At 39.4% G+C, this 21,830-nt stretch overlaps 1 protein-coding gene across 1 annotated transcript; it reads right to left on the reverse strand.

Moving 5' to 3' along the window:
• Positions 1–17,217: 17,217 nt before the first annotated feature.
• On the reverse strand, positions 17,218–17,998 carry LOC107776612 (uncharacterized). The gene is made up of 3 exons (XM_016596524.2): positions 17,590–17,998; positions 17,361–17,496; positions 17,218–17,257 (listed from the first exon to the last, which is right to left on the reverse strand). Exons 1-3 carry the CDS (start codon positions 17,996–17,998, stop codon positions 17,218–17,220), a joined length of 585 nt encoding a protein of 194 aa, XP_016452010.2.
• Between the last annotated feature and the right edge of the window lie 3,832 nt (positions 17,999–21,830).

Raw genomic sequence — 21,830 nt, forward strand, 5'->3', positions numbered from 1 at the left:
AGAAGGAGAAGAGGAATTAGCCTGTGTACGGGCTAATGTTGTGATACAACAATCCTCTGAATCGGTGAAGGTAGATAAGGGAACCCTGGCCATAATTCCTGAACAAGAAAAAGCCGAGACTATCCCATCTCGTGCTGAGATGTTTGAAGGGGAGACTGAGGGCAATAATTCTAGGGCAGAAAAATATATCTCGAGGGACGATATCGGGGTAATCGACATTAGCGGATCCCCTAATATTTTGGATGATATGATCCGTGAGGCCAACATGCTGGAAGGTCGATCGTATGAGGGTATTCAGGAGTCGACTGATATCCACGACTTTCTGGATGGGCTCAATTCAGCTGCCTTGGAGAAGATTATCGGGTTCGGTGGATTACTGGTACCGAAGAAAGCATCATGGTCGGGCTCTACCGTATCTTCATCGGTTCCAAAACTAGTAGACCGACTCCCGATCCTGAGTGTTAATCCTGATCGTAAGCGGAAGATATTGCTCTCCGTCTTGGAGGATTCCCAAATATTTCTCCCCCTGTGGGGATTGCTAGTTACCTTTGTTCCTTGGTGACCGAAGAGGATCAAACCGTGATTAATGCGATAGGACAACGAGGCTCAACATGCTCTGAATCAGGTAACTTCGATGGTATCTCTATCATTTCTTTTACACTTAGAGTTGTAGATAATTCTAACATCTTTTTCCATGTTTGTAGGCTTCGGTGTTGCATCACGAGGCTTTCCTCTGAATTTGGGAGAAGCATGAGGCCGAAGTTCGGAACCTCACTGAGAAGAGTGACTCCGACAAACTTCTTAGTGAGAAGCTTCGACCAGATTTGGCAACGACTCGAGATGCGAATGAGGAAATAGCTGAGCAGGTATTCCGAATTCTTCACGATTGTGAAGATGAATTGGAGATAACCACTAACGATATGATTCTGCAGGTTCGGCAGAGGCTCGAACAGGTTAGACGGCTCAATTCGCAGGTAGATGAGCTACTGGCCGAGACAGAAAAATTCAAAGAGAATATGGACGTCATTGCCTCTAAAAAGGAGGTTGTCCAAGCGCAATTGGAGTTGGTTGAGACCCAGCTTCGGGCTATAGAAGAAAATGCCTCATTGCAGATCGAGAAGATTAAGAAGCTTCAACATCAATTGGATTTGGCCACTTCTGATAAGGCAGGCTTGGTTGATGAACTCGAAGTGGCCAGATCTGAGGTGGCCGAGGCTAATAAAAGAGCTGATGCTAAAGTGGCCCAGTTCAGGATCGATGTTGAGGTCAACCAGGCCAAGGCCAAGAGCATGGTCGAACATGCTAAATGGCAGGCTCGTAGGGAAGATCTCGAGGAGGTCAGCGCTCTGGGCTTCGATAATACGTCCGAAATTAAAAATGCCAAGACGAAGGAAACCATAGCCCGAAGGCTGGCCTTCCCTGAGGAAGACTCCGAGAGCTCGTGCGAATCTGAGGACGGAGAAAATCCCGAGGATGCAGCCTCCGATGAATACTAAGCCACTTAGGATATTAGGTTTCTTGTTTTTCTTTTGTATCTTTTCTGGGGCCGATTCGGCCTTTTGTAAAAAAAATTGAATATATATTATATATATAAGGCTTTTCGTGCTCTTTTGATTCTTGTGTTTTCCTTTTGCTTTTCTGTATTTTACGAAGGTCGAAAATGCCTTAGCATAAAATTGTGTCTGAGGTTTAGACAATTTTAGTGGAACCGAACTAGTATAGCCCTTAGGTTTTTTGATCGAGTGAGTGCTTGCTCGAACTCGAAGTAATGTAGCCCTTAGGATTTTGTAAGAAAAGTTGTTTATGGATTTCTCCCCTTTTCGGCTTGAAAATATTTTTTATCATTTATATTTGCAAAAAACTCATTATGCCTTAGCTCGAAATAAGGAATCGTTCAAGAGCTCGAACAATTTTGTACTCATTAGAGTTTTTGAGGCTTGATATTATCAAAGCCTTTTATGATTTCGCCGGGGGTAGCCTTTTTAACCGGTTTATGAAAGAATTCGAAGGCCTGTTTTGTAAAGGAATTCGGACGTCTCCGACCCGTGTTAATTCGGTCGTAGCCTCTTTAGTTCAGGATTTTCCCCTTGGCCTTATTTTCCCCTTTTACTTCAAGCTTGCCTGAAGTGTTAGTCCCCGAGTGGGTTGGCCGTGGCTTATAAAAATCGAGGGTTGCCAAAAAGGTCTTATGATCTCAAAATTTTAATAATTCGATCTCGTTTATTTTTCGGACGGCAATCCCCGAGCGTGGGGGTAATTATCCGAACTCTGGGTATGGTCGGCCCTTAAGCCTGTTTACATAATAGATCGAGAGTATGAAATTCTATAGTTGAAAAATATTTCTAAGGCATGAGATATCGGTAAAGAAAAATACTTCTCTTTATAAATGATTATACATGCGTACATGTTCTATGCCAGGGCTCGAGCAAACTACGCGGGCATGATTCTTTTGACCGTTTGGCCCTTACAAATATTTCCTATCGAGACCCTGCTTCCATAAAGTAACTTCCTTACATCAAAGTTGACATTCGAGGGCAATGCCCCCCAGTATTCGAGGTTGATCGTAAAAAAGACCTCGGATACTGTCGAATTGTTCTAACTTAACACGATCGACATTTGCCTCATTAAAAACCTCGCCAGAAAACCCATTTGGGACAAAACCAGTCTAAGGGAAAAAGAGTGCAACACGTGCTTTCAGACCTAAAGGCTTATATGTCGAAGAATCCATTGTTATTTCTTGCTGAACACTTGCAAGGGTTAGTTTAAAATATAAATGAAAATGGAAGGGGTCGTACCATATCAGTAGTACCCTTTTAGGTGCGATACATTCCAATTGCTCGGCAGTTGTTCGCTATTCATCGTGCTGAGCTTGTAGGATCCTTTTCTGATGATTTCGAGAACCCGGTACGGTCCTTCCTAGTTCGGACCCAGTTTCCCTTTATTTGGATTTCCGGTGTTGAGGGTGACTTTGATTAGCACCAAGTCCCCAATGTTAAAATGTCGAAGATTGGCTCTTCGATTGTAGTACCTTTCGATCCGCTATTTTTGGGCGGCCAATCGGGCGAGAGCGGCTTCGCGTCTTTCGTCCAACAAATCTAGGATCGTATTCATAATCTCATTACTCGACTCCTCTGTTGCATATCGAAACCTGATGCTAGGTTCTCCGACCTCGACCGGGATCATAGCTTCAGCGCCATAAACTAACGAGAACGGTGTTGCTCCGGTACTGGATTTTGATGTTATACGGTATGTGTGATGACCCAAAATGTCATCTTCAAATTTAATAATTAATTCTGTATTTTAAGACCTCAAAAAGCACTATTTATCATTCATTGACTTGCGTGCGCAGTCCGTAAAATTTTCTGAAAAGTTTTTTATGTAAAAATGGATTAAAATGTGAATTAGAGCTTTAAAACTCAACTGAGTTGACTTTGGTCAACATTTTTAGCAAATAGATTCGGATCAGTATTTTGACAGTTCCAATAGGTCCGTATCGTGATTTGGGACTTGGGCGTATGCCTAGAATCGAATTCCGAGGTCCCTAGCCCGAGATATGGAATTTTTGTGAAAACTTAAAAGTTTGAAAGCTTGTGAGTTTTAAGAAATTAATAATGTTGAATTTATGGACACCGGGTCCGTATTTTGGTTTTGGAGTCTGATATATATCCACTATAATATTTATGACTTGTCTGCCAAATTTGGTGAGAAACAGAGTTGATTTGACGTGATTCGGATGCCCGGTTGTAAAAATATAAGTTTTAAAGTTTTCTTGAATATTTACTTTGATTTGGTGTCCGATTCGTAGTTTTAGGTGTTATTTGTGTAATTTGATCACGCGACCAGGTTCGTAGCGTATTTTATGATTGAAATTCATAAATGGTTTCTGTCCGGGAGGTTCCTGATGAGTTTCAGGGTGAGTTTTGAACGAGCCCGGGCATTTCGGCACTCTATTATTGTTTTGGCATTTTTGGGGGTGCGGACCGCACATTTTTGGGTGTTGAGGAGAAGGAGGGGAGCGGACCGCAGCAGAATTTTGAGGCCGTGCTCAAAATTTTGTGGACCACGTAATTCTGTTCGCGGTCGTGCTCCATGAAGTTCTACAGATCCGCTAGTCCAACTTCGGAAGCCTATATCATTTGATCTACAAGGATTTTTGAGTTGATTAAATAACGTAAGTTTTAACCCTTCGTGTCTAGTTTTCAGAAAGGTAAAGAAGTCATCATTTGGACGTCTGTAGAGAATGTTATGGCCAAAATATTAAAGCATGGAAGTCCAGCCCCAAGAATTTCTTGGCCGCACCATTTTTTCGAGACCGCGGGATCTGGGGCGCGGCTGCGGCCGCGCTTGGAATTTCGCTGACCGCGAAATTTGAGTTCAGAGGATGTACTATATATCCGAGGTTTAGGTTATTATTTCATTTTTGGACTTTGGGAGCTCGGTTGGAGATGATTTTTCGTGGGTTTTTCAAGAAATTCATCGGGGAAAGTGATTCTAACTCGAATTTGGTTAATATACATGAATATATCAATGATTTCATCATTTGATTAGTACTTTGAGGTGAAAATTTGGGAAAGATTGTAGAAACTTCATAAAAATGATTTTTCGTGATTTGAACACCGATTCGGAGTCGGATTTGAGTGAAATTAGTATGACTGAACTCGTAATTGAATGGGTTGTCGAATTTTATAACTTTTGTCGGGTTCCGAGACATAGGTCCCATGGTCCATTTTTGAGTTAATTTCGGATTTTATTGAAAAATGTACTATTTTCTTATGGAATTGATTCTATAATTTTTGTTGACTATATCGAATTAATTATGACTAGATTCGAGTCGATCGGAGTCGGAAAATCGAGAAAAAAGCATACTACGTGATTAAATCGGAGCAAGTCGAGGTAAGTGACTTGTCTAACTTTGTGTGGGAGAAATTTCCCCTAGGATTGGTATTAATTGTAATGTGATGAACGTCGTGTATACGAGGTGACGAGTGTGTACACGTGCTTAAATGTGAAGGATTATGTTTTTAAATTGTGTAGATCATTGTTGCATGTTAATTAAATTATTAAATCTTGTTATATACTCCATCATTGATTTGATTCATATACTTTAAATTTTCTTGATCTTTTCCTGCTAATTGTTTTACCTGTTTAGTTGGAACTTGGTTTTTTTTTTTATTTTGTGCATTATTTGCAGGTTGATTTCCTTTAAATTAAATATTATTAATATGAAGTATTGGATATTTTTAAATTTGGTATTGAAGCAAGGTATTAAATATTTGAAATATTATTTTGCTGAATTATTTATTTCTGAATATTTTTGTAAGATTTTCGTACTCATTGTGATGGAGCCGTGAGCTCTTTATTGTGGAAAAATATTGTTGTTGAATTATTTTGGCAAATTAAATTATTTGAGCACTTGAGGTGCAAATTGTGATATATTGTGATGTTGATACGCATGATGTGGTATAAGGTCTGGGTATTGAAACGCATGCGGTGAGATAAGGGTGGCTTGATACACGTGGCTAGTAGGGGAAACTACTAGAAGTCATGCGGTATGATAAGGATGGCTAAAATGCGGGATGCTATTTCGAAAAAAAAATAATTTTCTTTAAAGTGAATTGTGAAGGCTCCCGCGGTGAGATAAGGAAAATGAGATAATGTGAATTTATTTATGATTTGGGTCTACGAGGCTGTACCTCGGGAGTGCCCTTGTTGATATTGATTTATGTCCGTAGTTGCCTTTGATTATTTATTGTGATTTTCTTAAGTTGAAAGGAAATTTTGTTGGTTTCTACGAGATATTATTTGCCATTATTTTGTATAATTAAATGGTGACCCGGTACTTGATTCATTTCCATTATCATTTATTTTATTATATTGTTAAACATTTTTCCATGTTATTATTATTTTCCAGTAGAGCCTGACGTGACCTCGTCACTACTCTACCGAGGTTAGGCTTGGCACTTACTGGGTACCGCTGTGGTGTACTCATACTACACTTCTGCACATCTTTTTGTGCAGATCCAGGTCCATCTTATCAGACTAGGCATCAGTAAACTAGATGTACGAGGAGACTTCGAGGTATATCTGCCAGCAACCGTAGACTTCGGAGTCCCCTTCTATCTTACTATGTTGCTTCCTTATTTGTTTTAGACTCTGATGTATAGAGACATAGAGAATAAATTCTTAGAAGCTTGTGACTTATTTCTACCGAGTTTTGGGAGTTGTAATTATTTGAATTGTATTTTATTTATTTCGGATATTTATTATTATTCTGCATTGATAGGCTTACCTAGTCTTAGAAACTAGGTGCCATCGCGATCTCCTATGGAGGGAATTTGGGTTCGTGACAACATGCCCATAGAACCTCGGGTAGTATTTCTCTTAATTTTCCTTTGGCGTCGGTCAATCTCTTCTTAAGATTTTGGATGATGGTTTTGTTGGTCGATTCGGCTTGTCTGTTCCTGCTGGGATGAGAAGGTGTTGATATGACCCTTTTGATCTTGCGATCCTCGAGAAATTTAGTTACTTTGCTACTGATGAATTGTTTTCCATTATCATATACAGTCTCGGAGGGCATCCTGAATCGATATATGATGTGGTCCCAAATGAAATCTATGACTTCCTTTTCTTTGACTTTCTCGAAAGCCTGTGCTTCAACCGATTTAGAGAAATAATCAGTCATAAAAAAAATAAATTGAACTTTACCTGGGGCCAATGGGAGAGGGCCAAGGATGTCCATTCCCCATTTCATGAAGGGCCATGGGGACATGACCGAGTGGAGTAGTTCCCCGGGTTGATGAATCATGGGCGCATTCCTTTGGCATTTGTCGCATTTTCGAATGAACTCCCTTGCATACTTCCCCATATCGGTCCAATAGTACCCTGCTCTAATTACTTTGTGACCAGCGACTCGGCACCATAATGATTTCCACAAGTGCCCTTGTGAACTTCTCGTAGGATGTAGTCGGTATCTTCCGTTCCCAAACATATTGCCAACAGTCCATCGAACGTCCTTCTAAACAGCGTTCCGTCTTCGGACAAAGTGAACCATACCACCTTTGTGCGTAGAGTTCTCGACTCCTTTGGATCCGATGGAAGCTTCCCGTTCTTTAAGTACTCTATGTACTTGTTTCTCCAATCCTAGGTTAAACTTGTAGAGTTTATCTCGGCGTGACCTTCTTCGATTACTAATCTCATGAGTTGTACGACAGTCCCCGAGTTGAGTTCGTCGTCCTCGACTGACGAACCTAAGTTCACAAGAGCGTCAGCCTAGCTGTTCTATTCTCGAGGTACATGTTGGAAGGTCCATTCCTTAAATTGATGTAGAGTCACCTGTAGTTTATCCAAGTACCTCTTTATTCGGTCTTCTTGGACTTCAAAAGTCCCATTAACTTGGTTTACCACGAGGAGGGAATCACACTTAGCCTCTTTAACCTCTGCTCCCAAGATTCTAGCTAGTTCGAGACCTGCAATCATGGCCTCATACTCGGCCTCATTGTTAGTCAATTTAGTAGTTTTGATAGACTATCTAACTACATTACCTGTGGGTGATTTTAATATGATGCCTAGTCTAGACCCCTTCGCGTTCGAAGCACCATCCGTAAAGAGGGTCCAGACTCCCGAAGATGTACCCGATTTTATCAGCAGTTCTTTTTCAACCTCGGATACGAGGGCCGGCATAAATTCAGCCATAAAGTCCGCCAAGATTTGATACTTGATGACGGTTCGGGGTCGATACTCAATATCGTACCTACTAATTTATATGGCCCATTTGGCCAATCGACCCGAAAGCTCAGGTTTGTGCAAAATATTTCGAAGAGGATAAATTCTTACAACATATATTGGATGACATTAGAAATACGGTTTTAGTTTCCTAGCGTCGCTTATTAAAACAAGCGCTAATATTTCTAAGTGTGGATATCTAGTTTCCACCTCACCTAAAGTCCGACTAACATAATAGACAGGGAATTGCGTACCTTGTTCTTCTCGAACCAGGACTCCACTTACCGCTATCTCTGAGACTGCCAAGTACAGGTAAAGTTGTTCATCCACTTTCGGGGTGTGAAGCAGTGGCGGGCTCGATAAATACCGCTTTAGTTCCTCCAAGGCCTGCTGGTATTCCGGAGTCCATGCAAAATTTCTCTTCTTCTTAAGCAGCGAGAAGAATCGGTGGCTCCTATCTAAGAATCTCGAAATGAATCATCCTAGGGCGGCTATCCACCCCATCAGCCTCTCCACGGCCTTTACATTATCCACTACAGTGATATCCTCGATAGCTTTGATTTTATCGGGGTTGATCTCGATTCCCCGGTTGGACACCATGAAACCAAGAAACTTGCCAAAGCCAACCCTGAATGCACACTTTTTGGGGTTGAGCTTCATATTGTACTTCCTCAGTATATCGAAAGTCTCCTGCAAATGCTTTAAATGGTCCTCTGCTCGTAGAAACTTAATTAACATGTCATCAATATAAACTTCCATTGATTTTCCTATTTGTTCTTCGAACATTTGGTTTACTAGGTGTTGATAAGGTGCACCAGCATTGTTTAGACTGAATGGCATAACATTATAACAGTAGGTGCCGTACTTGGTGATAAACGGGGTTTTTTCCTAATCCTAAGGGTTCATCTGTATCTGGTTGTACCCGGAGTAGGTATCGAGAAAACTGAGAGTCTCGTAGCCGGCCATGGCATCGATCATACGATTGATATTAGGCAAAGGAAAATAATCCTTAGGGCATGCTTTATTCAAGTCTTTATAATCTATACACATTCTAAGTTTGTTTCCCTTCTTAGGGACTACTACTACGTTTGCTAACTATTCAGGGTACTTTACTTCCCGAATGGATCCTATTTTGAGAAGTTTAGTTACCTCGTCCTTGATGAAGGTATGTTTGACCTCGGACTGGGGCCTTCTTTTTTGCTTCACCGGGCAGAATTTAAGGTCCAGTCTTAGTTGGTGAGTGGTAATTTCTGGTGGGATCCATGTCATATCGAGGTGGGACCAAGCAAAGCAAATCGTGTTAGTTTTAAGGAAATGAATAAGTTTGTTCCTGAGCTCGGGGTTAGCCTCGTGCCCAGGTATACCTTTCGTTCGGGCTGATGTGTGGCCAGTGTGACTTGTTCCAGCTCTTCGACCGTTCAATTGGTGGCATCGAAGTCATCGGGAATTATGAAGGATCGAGGGATAAAGTAGTCGTCATCATCGTCGATCCCTTTCTCATGCAATTGGGTCGAGGCCGGTATCTGTGGTTGATATTTGGCCTCCTGCTTTCCCTCCGATCCCTTCGTTGATGAGAGTGTCGATAATAGTATCCCTTCATCGACTAAAAGCATTTCCTTGGCGGCGGGTTGCTCCCCGTGTACTATTTTGACTCCTTCTGATGTCGGGAACTTTAGAACTTGGTGAAGGGTCGAGGGTACTGACCTCATGTTATAGATCCAAGGCCTTCCGAGCAGGGCATTGTGCCTCATGTCACCATCGATCACATGGAACTTTGTTTCTTGGATGGTCTCGGCTACGTTCACTGGTAAAGTAATTTCACCTTTGGTGGTTTCGCTTGCCATGTTGAACCCGTTAAGTACTCGGGCTGCGAGCACAATTTGATCTTGTAGGCCGAGTTGTTCTACAACCATCGATCGAATAATGTTGGCTGAGCTACCTGGATCAATCAAAACACGTTTAACTTGAATTTTATTCATAAGGACAGATATTACTAGCGCGTCGTTGTGGGGTTGTAAGATCCCCTCTGCATCCTCGTCATTGAAAGACAAAGTCCCTTCCAGCAATCATGTGGATCACGTGCCCCTGAGGAATATCGACCCCTCCAACAATTATGTGGATCACGTGTTGCGGCTCTTCTTGCTCATTCTGTCTGTTTGAATCTCTGTTCTTGAAATGGTTTTTAGCCCGATCGCTTAAGAATGATTGAAGATTCCCTTTGTTGAACAAACGGGCTACCTCCTCCCTCAGCTGTCTGCAATCTTCTGTTCTATGATCATGAGTGCCATGATATTTGCACATTTGATTACGATTTCTCTGGGCCGGATCAGTCTGTAGAGGTCGGGGCCACCTGGTGTCTTTGATGCGTCCAATGGCCGATACAATAACTGATGCATCAATGTTGAAGTTGTATTCCGATAGTCGTGGTGCTTCTTTGGGTTTGACATTTCTGTCGAAGCCACTCTTACTCATGAGCCCTCGAGAGATCTATCCTCGATCACTTCTTCTATGAATTCGAATGGGGTTGCATCCAGGCCCGTTATTTCTTCGATCTCCACCATATGGCTGATATCGATCTTTGTTTGATCGTTGTTCCCGGTCAATATCCCTTTCAACTCTGTCTACGGTCCTGTTTGGATAAACGGATCCGGAAGGAGTCCCCAGCTGGTCATCCTCGACCCTAATCTTTGACTGATACCGATTATGCACATCGGCCCAAGTTATAGCTGGATATTCGATCAAGTTCTGCTTCAACTGTTGTGAGGCTACCAAACTTCGTATGTTTAGACCTTGAGTGAAAGCCTGGACGGCCCAATCATTGGCGACCGGGAGCACATCCATAAGCTCCACTTGGAACCGAGATAGGAACTCTCTGAGTATCTCGTTGTCTTTCTGTTTTACTTTGAAGAGGTCCGACTTTCTAGTCTCAACCTTTATCGCTTCGGCGTGCGCTTTGATGAAGGAATCTGTAAGCATGGCAAAAGAATCTATGAAGTTAGGTGGTAAATTATGGTACCATATCATCGACCCCTTTGATAAAGTTTCTCCGAATTTCTTTAGCAGTGCGGACTCAATCTCATCGTCCTTTAGATTGTTCCCCTTTATTGCGCACGTGTAAGAAGTGACATGCTCATTGGGGTCGGTAGTTCCATTATACTTGGGAATTTCTGGCATGCGTAATTTCTTCGGAATAGGCTTAGGAGTCGCGCTCGGGGGGAAGGGATTTTGTACGAACTTCTTTGAATCCAAACCCTTCAAAACCAGTGGTGCTCCCGGAATTTGATCAACTCGGGAGTTATATGTTTCCACTTTTTTGTCATTCGCTTCAATCTTCTTCTCTCCCGATTGAATTCACTTTGTCATCTCCTCGAACATTTTCAAGATAGCGGGGTCAGTCCCTGACTCATTCACATTTGACCTCCCCGGCACTGGTTCAGACCTGTGAACAATGTCCTGTGATAGCTCGGGTTCGACCCTACTCGGTGCGTGGTTATGATTTTGAAGTTTTGCTATTGCAGCTTGTTGAGCCTGCAGCATTTCGAATATTATTCGAAGGCTGATTCCGCCTTCTTCGCCGTCCTGTGCGTTCTGACCGGCTGATCGAACGTCTCTGCGGACGCTATTTTTGGGGTCGACGCCCAGATTTGCATCCAGGCATGCGCCCATGATTCATCAAGCTGTTCGTTTCCTGGGGCAGCTATGATGTCGTTTTCTCCATGAAAACCAAGGTCGTTGTCGATGTGTGTGGGTACTGCTTGAGAGTTTGACATGTTGATCCTGGAACAAAAAATACTTACAAGAACAAGTATAAAGCAGTGTGTGTTATGAAAATTAGCACCAGGCAATCCCTATTAACCTTAGCCTCACGGTGGGCACCAAACTGTTTACCCTATTATTTGTGGTTTTAAGGACACGTGATTTTACTTGGCACAAACTGAGAAAATATGCAAATTGATATTGAAATTGACTGTAAAGAAAAATAAAAGAAAACCAAATGAGATGTGCTGCTTTGGCCCTCGAGCGGAGTTACCCTCGAACCAAATGAAATAGCAAATGAGATATGTGCGGAGTAACAGAGTATTGAGAACCTAAAGAAAAGAATAGTATATTGCTTTTTATTACGTGAAATATCCCCCCTTTACCAATTATTAGACCCCCTTTATATAGTAGGGGAGTCCTACTTATGGTACAATTTTAAATACAGTAAGAATCCCATGATTGGCTAGTTAATCTCTCTTTGATTTGTGCCATGATTTCTGCCGAGATTTTTCCCCTAATTGCGGCTATAACGGCTTTTTTATTTCTTGGCTCGATCTTGATCCTGGCCGATCTCAATCTTGATCGGTCTCTGGGTCTTTGAGCTCAACAACATATACTTCGCACCATGGATCGATATTACAATGATGAACCTCGGACCATCATGTTCCAATCTCTGTTAATCATACGATGGGCAAAACTCGGTTTTGACCGTATACAAAAATATAGGAGAATCGAATATATTTATTCATGTTTTATTTAAAAATCCTTATTTATACGTATGAAAATATATGAATAATTTATATTCATCAAATTCCCCACACTTGAACTTTTACTCGTCTTCGAGGAAAAAACAATTTTGTTTTTTGAACAACTCTCTTCAAAAATCATTGTTTGCCTTGTGGAGAGAAAATTTATTCAAGATAAGGGTTTCCTCATTTCCCAAAACTGATTAACCTTTTCAACCTTACAAAACATTTACCTTGCTTATGATTCCATCTTTGTTTGGCAAGAACTTGCATTTCTTCTCCCTATGACTCTTAAGAATTGATAAATTTATGACCATCTTCACTAAGAATTATATTTCTTTATCCATAGGCTTACTCATTATGTAAATCACCACTAATGTAGTTTAAACACTATTTTTTAAAACCTTTTAGTGCTTTTTCGGTTTGTAATGTTAAGTTTCAAGCTGGTAGGATAAAGGGAATATTTATAGTGACTTTTTTTGTAGCTATTGAAGCAATATATATTCTGAAATTTTGAAGTAATTTTCTCCTTTTTTTTAGAACAATACTTTCTGTACAATAGAGATTTTCTCTATATAGAAAGAATCCATATGTATACTGCTTCTTTGCCTTTTCTGCCGCCATTTTTTCCATTTTTTTTTATTAAGCTTCATCTTTGAATTTTCAGCTAAAGAGAAACAATTAGGAAGAAGTAATTACAGATATACGGGTATTTATAATTTACTGGTTCAGACTATGGTGTGACTAGAATGAATGATTTACAGGCTTCAAAGTTGGGTACTAGGGATACAATTATTTTTTGGATTGTTTTGGTTGCATTTTCAGGCTAAAAGGAAGAAATCAAAGAAAGCCTAATTCATTTTTCAAAAATTAGTGTCAAATATTATTTCGCCTTGATAAACATTCAGAGCAAGTTCTACTAAAGAATTACTGAATCTAACTGTTGATGTTCATAACTCTTCTCAATTCCAATGAATTCTTGAGTTGAAGATGCAAATCCTTACTTTCACAAAATTAGAATAATAAACTCGGAAGTTATGTGATTCAAGAAGAAAAGAGTTAATATTTTAAAAAAATGAAGAGATCTTATATTATGAATTTAATACCCGCAATAAAACAATAATCCATGAAAGAGAATTATATATAAGTAGTACTTTATTTACGGAAATTGAAATTCTTTTTTTCTTTTCTTTTATGGTTATTTAACTGTTGCACTTGATAGGTACTACCCAAGCATTGAAGAGTGCTTTGTTGCTTAAACATCCAGCTCTATAACCTGTTCCTTCAATACTAATAAAAAAATTACGTTATCAATATGTTAAAGCAGCAACATATTTTACATATATGTTACACCAGTTATACATATATATGTATATGTATATATATACAAAAACTTCCCAGAATACTTTTAAAAATAATACAAAAAAAAAGACGACATTAGTAACAACAGCCAATATAGCCTAATACTATATAGGCTAAACAGTAAAAGGCATGAACTTCCCATATTCTTTCTCCAAAACATTGACCCCCCAACACTTAAATCTTTCATCCTCCTGGATTAAATCTCATTATGAAGCTTATTTGTGCCTCCTACATTATAATCAGCAAAATTCTCCTCTCTTGGCTGTGAGGAACCACGTTGTGTCACCGGAACAACCAATTGTTTTTTTTTTTTTTTTTGAGAATTCATCTCCCCTATTCTAGGACTCTTTACCATCTCACTTTGTGCATTTGGTTCCAGCTCACTTTTTTCCCTTTGTTTTTTTTAAATTTGTAAATACATAAAGTACTAAAGAACTTTTATAAAAGAAATAAAATAAAAATCTTTTTAGCTTTCAAATTTACAGTCACAGAAGAAAGCTTGAAAGAAACTGTGGTCACACATGTTATATGTGTAATAGACTGAACTAATTTAACACCTTAACAGTCATAGGGTCCGAGTTTAAATATAAACCAAAATTTACATGTGCCTCCATTTGAATTGTATCATTAATTGGTTAACTAACCAGTCATTTAGGCATACCGATCACCATAGAGTTGCTCCCGTGTAGATGACTCTGTTTTTGTAGAGACCTTAATGATATGTTCCGATTGTACAATAATCTGGATGTTAACCAGATCAATTAGTTAAGCACTTAATTACTCAAATCTATGTTGGACTTATGAGGCTCCATTGCTTCTCCCTTAACAGCTACGGGTACGTACCATAGTTCTGAGTTTAACGTCTTCAGCTCGACTTATTGAGTATGGAATTCATCAGTCTATCAGAGTGACTGATGGATGTTGCTCAAAATATCCTCCAAAGTACAATTTGAGTCTTCGACCATTTATCTTAAATTTGTCTCCTCCACTGTTCTGTTGAATTTTAATTGCTCCATAAGGAGTAACATCTGTAACATTATAAGGACCTGTCCACCTGAATTTTAATTTTCCTGGAAATAGCCTTAGCCTGCTATTGTAAAGAAGTACTTGATCTCCAATTTTAAAACTTTTTTGTCAGATCAAATTGTCATGCCATTTTTTTTGTTTTTTCCTTGAAAATTTTTGTATTTTCATATGCTTCCAACCTCAATTCTTTTTACCAGCAGAAGTTAATTCAAAGTTTAATGCTTTCAGTTCCCAAAAAACTTTGTGTTCTAATTCAACTGGCAAATGGCAAGCCTTTTCAAAGACTAATTTATATTGGGATGTTCCAATTGGAATTTTGAACGTCGTTCGGTATGCCCATAATGCATCATCTAATTTTAAAGACCAGTTTTTTCTTGAAATTTCAACCGTCTTTTCAAGAATTCTTTTTAACTCACGGTTGAAAACTTCAACTTGCCCTTGTGTTTGAGCATGATATGGTGTTCCAGTTTTGTGAGTCACACCATATTTTGATAGCAAAGCAGAAAATTACCTATTCATGAAATGAGTTCCTTGATCACTAATGATGACTCGAGGTATACCAACTCTAGCAAAAATATTTTTTCTAAGAAAATTACACACTGTATGAGTATCATTCTTCCTTGTGGGGATGGCTTCAACCCATCTTGATACATAATCCACATCCACAAGGATATATTCAAAAGAATGAGAAGAAGGAAAAGGGCCCATAAAATCTATTCCCAAACAACAAATATTTCACATACATGTATTGATTGTAATGGCATCTCATCTCTCTTAGTCATATTACCTATTTTCTGACACCTATCATATTGTGCGACATATGCTCGGGCATCTTTGAAGAGTGTTGGCCAGAAAATCCGGCCTCCAATACTTTAAATGTCGTACGGTTTGCAGCATAATGACCTCCAATTTTTCCATCATGGCAGTGATACAGAATTTTGGTCATCTCTTCTTCAGGTACATACCTCCTGATGGTATTATCTGCACAAATTTTGAAAAAGTAAGGTTCATTCCACAAATAATACTTAGCATCAGAAATAAGCTTTTTTCTCAGTTGGTAAGAGAGATCTTGGGGTGTCCATCTTCCAACCAAGTAGTTAGCAATATCTGCGAACTAGGGTGGTTGAGTCACAATAGAGTCAACTGAAAAAATGTGTTCATCAGAAAATTCTTCTTTTATCTCGCTGAACTCAAGGGGAGGGTCTTCTAGTCTAGACAAATGGTCAGCTACCTGATTCTCTGTTCCTTTTTTGTCTTTTATCTCAAGGTCAAATTCTTGCAGAAGTAAAATCCATCTTAATAATCTAGGTCGAGCATCCTTTTTAGCTAAGAGGTATTTTAAAGTTGCATGGTCAGTAAAAACAGTGACCTTCGTTCCTATCAAATAAGAACGACATTTATCAAATGCAAATACTACTGCCAGTCACTCTTTTTCTGTTGTGGCATAATTCAGTTGAGCCTCATTTAGTGTTCTACTGGCATAGTAAATGAGACAAAAAATTTTATCCTTTGTCTAGCCTAAAACAGCTCCAACTGTCATATCACTAGCATCACACATAACATCAAAAGATTGACTTCAATCAGGGGACACAACTACATGGGCAGTTGATAATTTCTCCTTAAGGGTGTCAAAAGCTATCATACAATCACCTGAAAAATCAAACTTAACATGTTTCATCAAGAGGTTAGTTAGAGATTTTGAAATCTTTGAAAAATCCTTTATGAACCATTTGTAAAAACCTGCATGACCTAGAAAGCTTCTGATACCTTTAACAGTTGTGGGAGGGGGTAATCCTTCTATAAGATTAATTTTAGCCTTATCAACTTCTATTTCATTGGCAGTGATTTTATGTCCTAAAACAATTCCCTCTATAACCATAAAATAATATTTTTTCTAATTCAGAATCAAGTTTATCTCTTCACATCTCTTAAGAACTAAAGTCAAGTGGTAAAGATAATTTTTAAATGCTTTGCCAAAGAGTGTAAAATCATCCATAAAAAGTTCACGAAATTTTTCCGTCATGTCAGAAAAAATTGTTGATATGCAAAACGCTGAAATGTAGCAGGGGCGTTGCACAGACCAAATGGCATTCTCCTATAGGCATATGTTCCGTGAGGATATGTGAAAGTTATCTTCTCCTGATCTTCGGGTGCAATTGGTATTGGGTTATACCCTGAATCGCCATCAAGAAAACAGTAAAAATCATATCCTGCAGTTCTTTCCAACATTTGATCAACAAATGGTAAAAGAAAATGATCTTTTCTGGTAGCATCATTGAGACGTCTATAATCAATACAGACTCTCCATCCTTTAACAATTCTCATAGGTATGAGTTCATTATTTTCATTCTTTATAATTGTCATACCTCGTTTCTTTGGTACTACCTGAACTAGACTTAACCAAGGATTGTCTGAAATTGTGTAAATAATACCTGCTGCTAAAAGCATGACAATCTCCTTTTTCACCACTTCATGCATTGTAGGATTCAATCTCCCTTGGGGTTAGATTATTGGCTTGTAGATATCCTCCATGAGGATTCTATGCGTACAAATTGTTGGACTAATTCCTTTGATTTCCTCTACAGTTCACCCTAAAGCTCCTTTATGTGCTTTTAAGACTTGAATTAGTCTTTCTTCTTATTCTGCAGTCAAAGAAGATAAAATAATTATTGCTCAAGATAAACATATTTTAAATGAAAAGGGAGAACTTTGAGTTCAATTTTCGGTTGAACTTCTTCTGATTACATCTCTTTATCCTTAGAATCGTTTTCTAGTCTTTCAGCTTCTTTCCTGATTGTGGGATCATCATCTTGTGTAGTGTCTGATTTGGTCAAACATCTTTCAATTGAGTCAGAAATTAATTGATCATCTTTGAATTCATCTGCAAGATCACTAATCATATCAATAGAAAAGCATAAAGATGATGCCTCATCTCCTGAAAATCTTAGTATCTTTTACATATCAAAAATGACACTTTCTTTATCAACCCTCAAAATTAGTTGTCCTTGATGAAGATCTATGATTGCTCTTCCTGTAGCAAGAAATGGTCTACCTAAAATTATTGGTTCATTAGGACATTCTTTCATTTCAAGCACTATAAAATCTACAGGGAACACAAACGTATCTACTCTTACAAGCACATTTTCAATTATTCCCTTAGGTTTCTTAGTACTTTGATTTGCAAACTGAAGAGAAATACCTATGTCCTTCATTTCACCAAGATCCAATTTTCTAAAGATAGAAAATGGCATCAAATTTATTGAAGCTCCAGAATCACAAAGTGCTTTTTCAAGATATACTCCTCCCAAAATGCATGGAATGGTAAAACTACCAGGATCATCAAGTTTTTGTGGAAGTATAGCACTATATTTTTCAGTAAGCATTACCACATAAACTTCTTCTAATTTCCTTTTTGTAATGACCCGGCCGGTTATTTTGAATATTATAATCCCGTTCCCCCATTTAGTGCTTAATTTATGCTTTACAGTCGTTTTATGACTTACCAAGTTAGTTGGTTCGGGTCCGGAAGGATTTCAAATTGAAATGAGACACTTAGTCTCTTAATTAAAAACTTAAGTTGGAAAAGTTGACCGGATATTGACTTATATGTAAATGACCTCGGAATTTAATTCTGATGATTCCAACAGCTCCATATCGTGATTTTGAACTTAGGAGCGTGTCTGCAAAATTATTTGGAGGAGCGTAGTAGAATTAGGCTTGAAATGGCGAAAGTCAAATTTTTGGAAAGTTTGACCGGGGGTTGACTTTTTGATATCGAGGTCAGAATCTGATTCTGAAAATAAGAATACCTCCATTATATCATTTATGACTTGTGTGAAAAATTTGAGGTCAATCGGACGTGATTTGATAGGTTTCGACGTTATTTGTAAAAATTTGAAATTTCAAAGTTTATTAGGCTTGAATTGGGGAATGATTTGTGATTTTAGCGTTGTATAAGGTAATTTGAGGGTTAGACTAAGTTCGTATGATGTTATGGGACTTGACGGTATGTTTGGTTGAGGTCCCGGGGGGCCTCGGGTGAGTTTCGGATGGTTAACGGATCAATTTTGGGCTTGGCATTCCAACTGAAGAATGTTGGTTTTCTGTCACTGGTTTTCCTTCTACGCGATCACATGGGAATGTCCACGATCGCATAGGCTTGTTTGAGGTAGTGATGATTTAGTTCTTCGCGATCGTGTGAAGAGGGCCACGATCGCATAGCTGTGCGAGTTTGTTATTCGCGAACGCTTGAAGAAGGTCGCGTTCGCGTAGTGTAAGTGGAGCAGAAGTAGAGGTCACACGTTTTGTGTTTCGCGATCTCGTGGATGAGTCCCCGATCGTGTAGGCCTGTGAGAGTGAGCTTCACGATCGTGTGGAAAGGTCCGCGATCGCATAGGGTTAAATCTGGGCAGTGAAAATTTGTGCTTCGCGATCGCGTGTGGTTGTCTGCGATCGCATAGAGCAAATGACTGGGCAGAGAGATTAAGTTCTGAAAATGGGACTCCATTTTTACCGATTTGGAGCTCAGACAGAGAGAATATTCTGGAGGTTTTCAAGGAAAACAACGGGGTAAGTCTTCTTAACTCAATATTAGTTAAATTACCCGAATCCATGGTTATTTTTGACATTTAATTAGAGAATTAAGTTGGAAGATTTAGAAAACCCTCTCGGTTTAAATTGAAGATTTGAGAGTCGAGTTGAGATCGGATTTTGGTAAAATTGGTACGATTAGACTCGTGGTTGAATGGGATTTCAGATTCTGTAACTTTTGTCGGGTTCCGAGACGTGGGCCCCACTGGCGATTTTTGAGCTAAATTTCGGATTTTGTTGGAAAATTAGTATTTTCTTATGGAATTAATTCCAATAAATTTTATTGACTGAATCAAATTATTTGTGGCTAGCTTCGAGGCATTTGGAGGCTAATTCACGAGAAAAAGACATTGCAGAATAAAGAATTATACGGTGTAATGACCCGGCCGGTCGTTTTGAGTCCTAGTGCGTCATTCTGTGGTTTGAGGCCATGGGTAGCTTCACTTTGGGTATTATGACTTGCCCGCATGGTCGGAATGAATTTCGGAAGTTCAGAGTTGATTATGAAAGAAAACTCTCATTTCGAAAGCTTTAAGTTGGAAGAATTGACTAAGGTTAGATTTTTGAGTAAATGACCTCGGAATTGGGATTTGAAGGTTCCAACAGGTTCGTATGATGATTTTGGACTTGGGCGTATGTCCGGGTCGAATTTTGGATGACCGGGGAACATTTCGGCACCTATTATGGAAGTTGGGATTTTTAGAAGGATTTCTTAAATTTGAGTTGAAGTGCATTTCAATTTTATCAATGTCTGTTTGGGATTCCGAGCCTGGGAATAGCTCCATAAGGTGATTCCGGTGTTGGAAGCGCGTCCGGAAGTGGATTCGGAGGTCCGTAGGTCATTTTGGAGTCATTTGGCTAACGTTAGACTTTTGAAAGTTTTTGAGAAGTTTTACCGGAAGTGAACTTTTCGATATCGGAGTCGGATTTCGATTCCGGAATTTAGAGTAGGTCCTAATGTCAAATGTCACTTGTGTGCAAAATTTGAGGACAATCGGACGTGATTTGATAGGTTTCGGCATCGATTGTAGAAGTTGAAGTTTCAAAGTTCATTAAGTTTGAATTAGGGTACAATTCATGATTTTGATGTTGTTTGATTTGATTTGAGGTCTCGAGCAAGTTTGTGTTATGTTATGGGACTGGTTGGTATGATTGGACGGGGTCCCCGGGGCCTCGGGTGTGTTTAGGGGTGGTTTCAGATCATTTCGGGTTTTTTTGGACTGTTGTTGCTGGTATGTGGTTTCCTTCATCGTGCTCGCGAAGAAGAAATTTTGGGGGTGCTGGATTTGGCCTTCGCGAACGCGAAGCAGTGGACGCGAACGCGAGGCAGGAGCTGGGCAAGCCTTCGCGAACGCGGCCAAGGCAACGCGAATGCGAAGAAGAAAGGAGAAGATAGGTCCGAGGTCATTGGCCTTCGTGAACGCGAAGTGTGTAACGCGAACGCGTGGCAAGAACTGGTCAAGCTTTCGCGAACACGACGCAGTGGTCGCGAACGCGAAGAAGGAATGGAGCTGGGCCTGGAAGTGCTTAGCCTTCACGAACGCGGGTGTGGTACCGCGAACGCGAAGAGGAATTTGAGGCAGGTGGGTTTTTGTCCTTCACGAACGCGAGACAGAGGTCGCAAACACGAAGAAGGGCCTGGCCTGGGGAGATTATTTTAAAGACATGGTTTGGCCATTTTTCCTCCACTTTTCATTTGGTTGGGCGATTTTTGGAGCTCTTGGAAGGGAGATTTTCGTCATCTATGTCAAGGTAAGTAATTCCCACTTATTGCAAGTTAAATAATTTAATTTTGTATGGATTTAGACATGAAAAGTTATAGAAATTTGGGATTTTAAGAGGAAAACCTAGAATTTGGTATTTGTGAATTTTGACCACGAATTTGGGCATGGAATTGGAAATGAACTATATATTTGAGTTTGTGAGGTTATGGGTAGAGTTTATCTTCTAAAAGTTTTGGAATCCGGGCACGTGGGCCCGAGGGTTGCTTTATCGATTTTTCGATCGGAGTTAGAAATTGTTATAAATTGATTAATTATGAGTATTAGAGCATATTTTGATTGGGTTGCAACTTATTTGACTATTTTTGGAGCGACGGGCGTTGGTTTGAGGTGTTAGAAAGGCTTTGGAGCCGGTTATGGAATTTCGGAGCAAACTAAGTCTCCTTTCTAACCTTGTAAGAGGGAATTAACCCCATATGTGAACTAAATTATTGTGTGCTTCTATTTGTGGGGGCTACGTACGCACGAGGTGACGAGAGTCTGTGCGTAGCTACTAGCTATGACTATGTCCTGGTAGTTTTAGGCTCACATCATGCCTTGTTGATGTTGTTATTGATTTATGTTTAACTGTTTGCCTCGAGAGGGAACGAGATTGAGTTTTCTTATTAAATGTTTTGAAAGGAGTTGAAATTAAAGAACTTAAGATTTAAAAGGTTTCATTTGAACATTGTAATTTCGAAAAGGATTGAGGAATACCATAATAGCTTAAGAAATCTATGTGTAACCGCGTCGCATGTATGTTTCGCGAGCGGGGTAATTTCCTTAAAAAACTACAAGCTGAGTTTCCCTCATTTTGAAAAGAACTAAGAAAGAGATAGGATTTTTAATGTTAAATTATATTTGA

The sequence above is a fragment of the Nicotiana tabacum genome, chromosome 4, assembly GCF_000715075.1.
Source record: "Nicotiana tabacum cultivar K326 chromosome 4, ASM71507v2, whole genome shotgun sequence".
In the NCBI taxonomy this organism is placed as follows: domain Eukaryota; kingdom Viridiplantae; phylum Streptophyta; class Magnoliopsida; order Solanales; family Solanaceae; genus Nicotiana; species Nicotiana tabacum.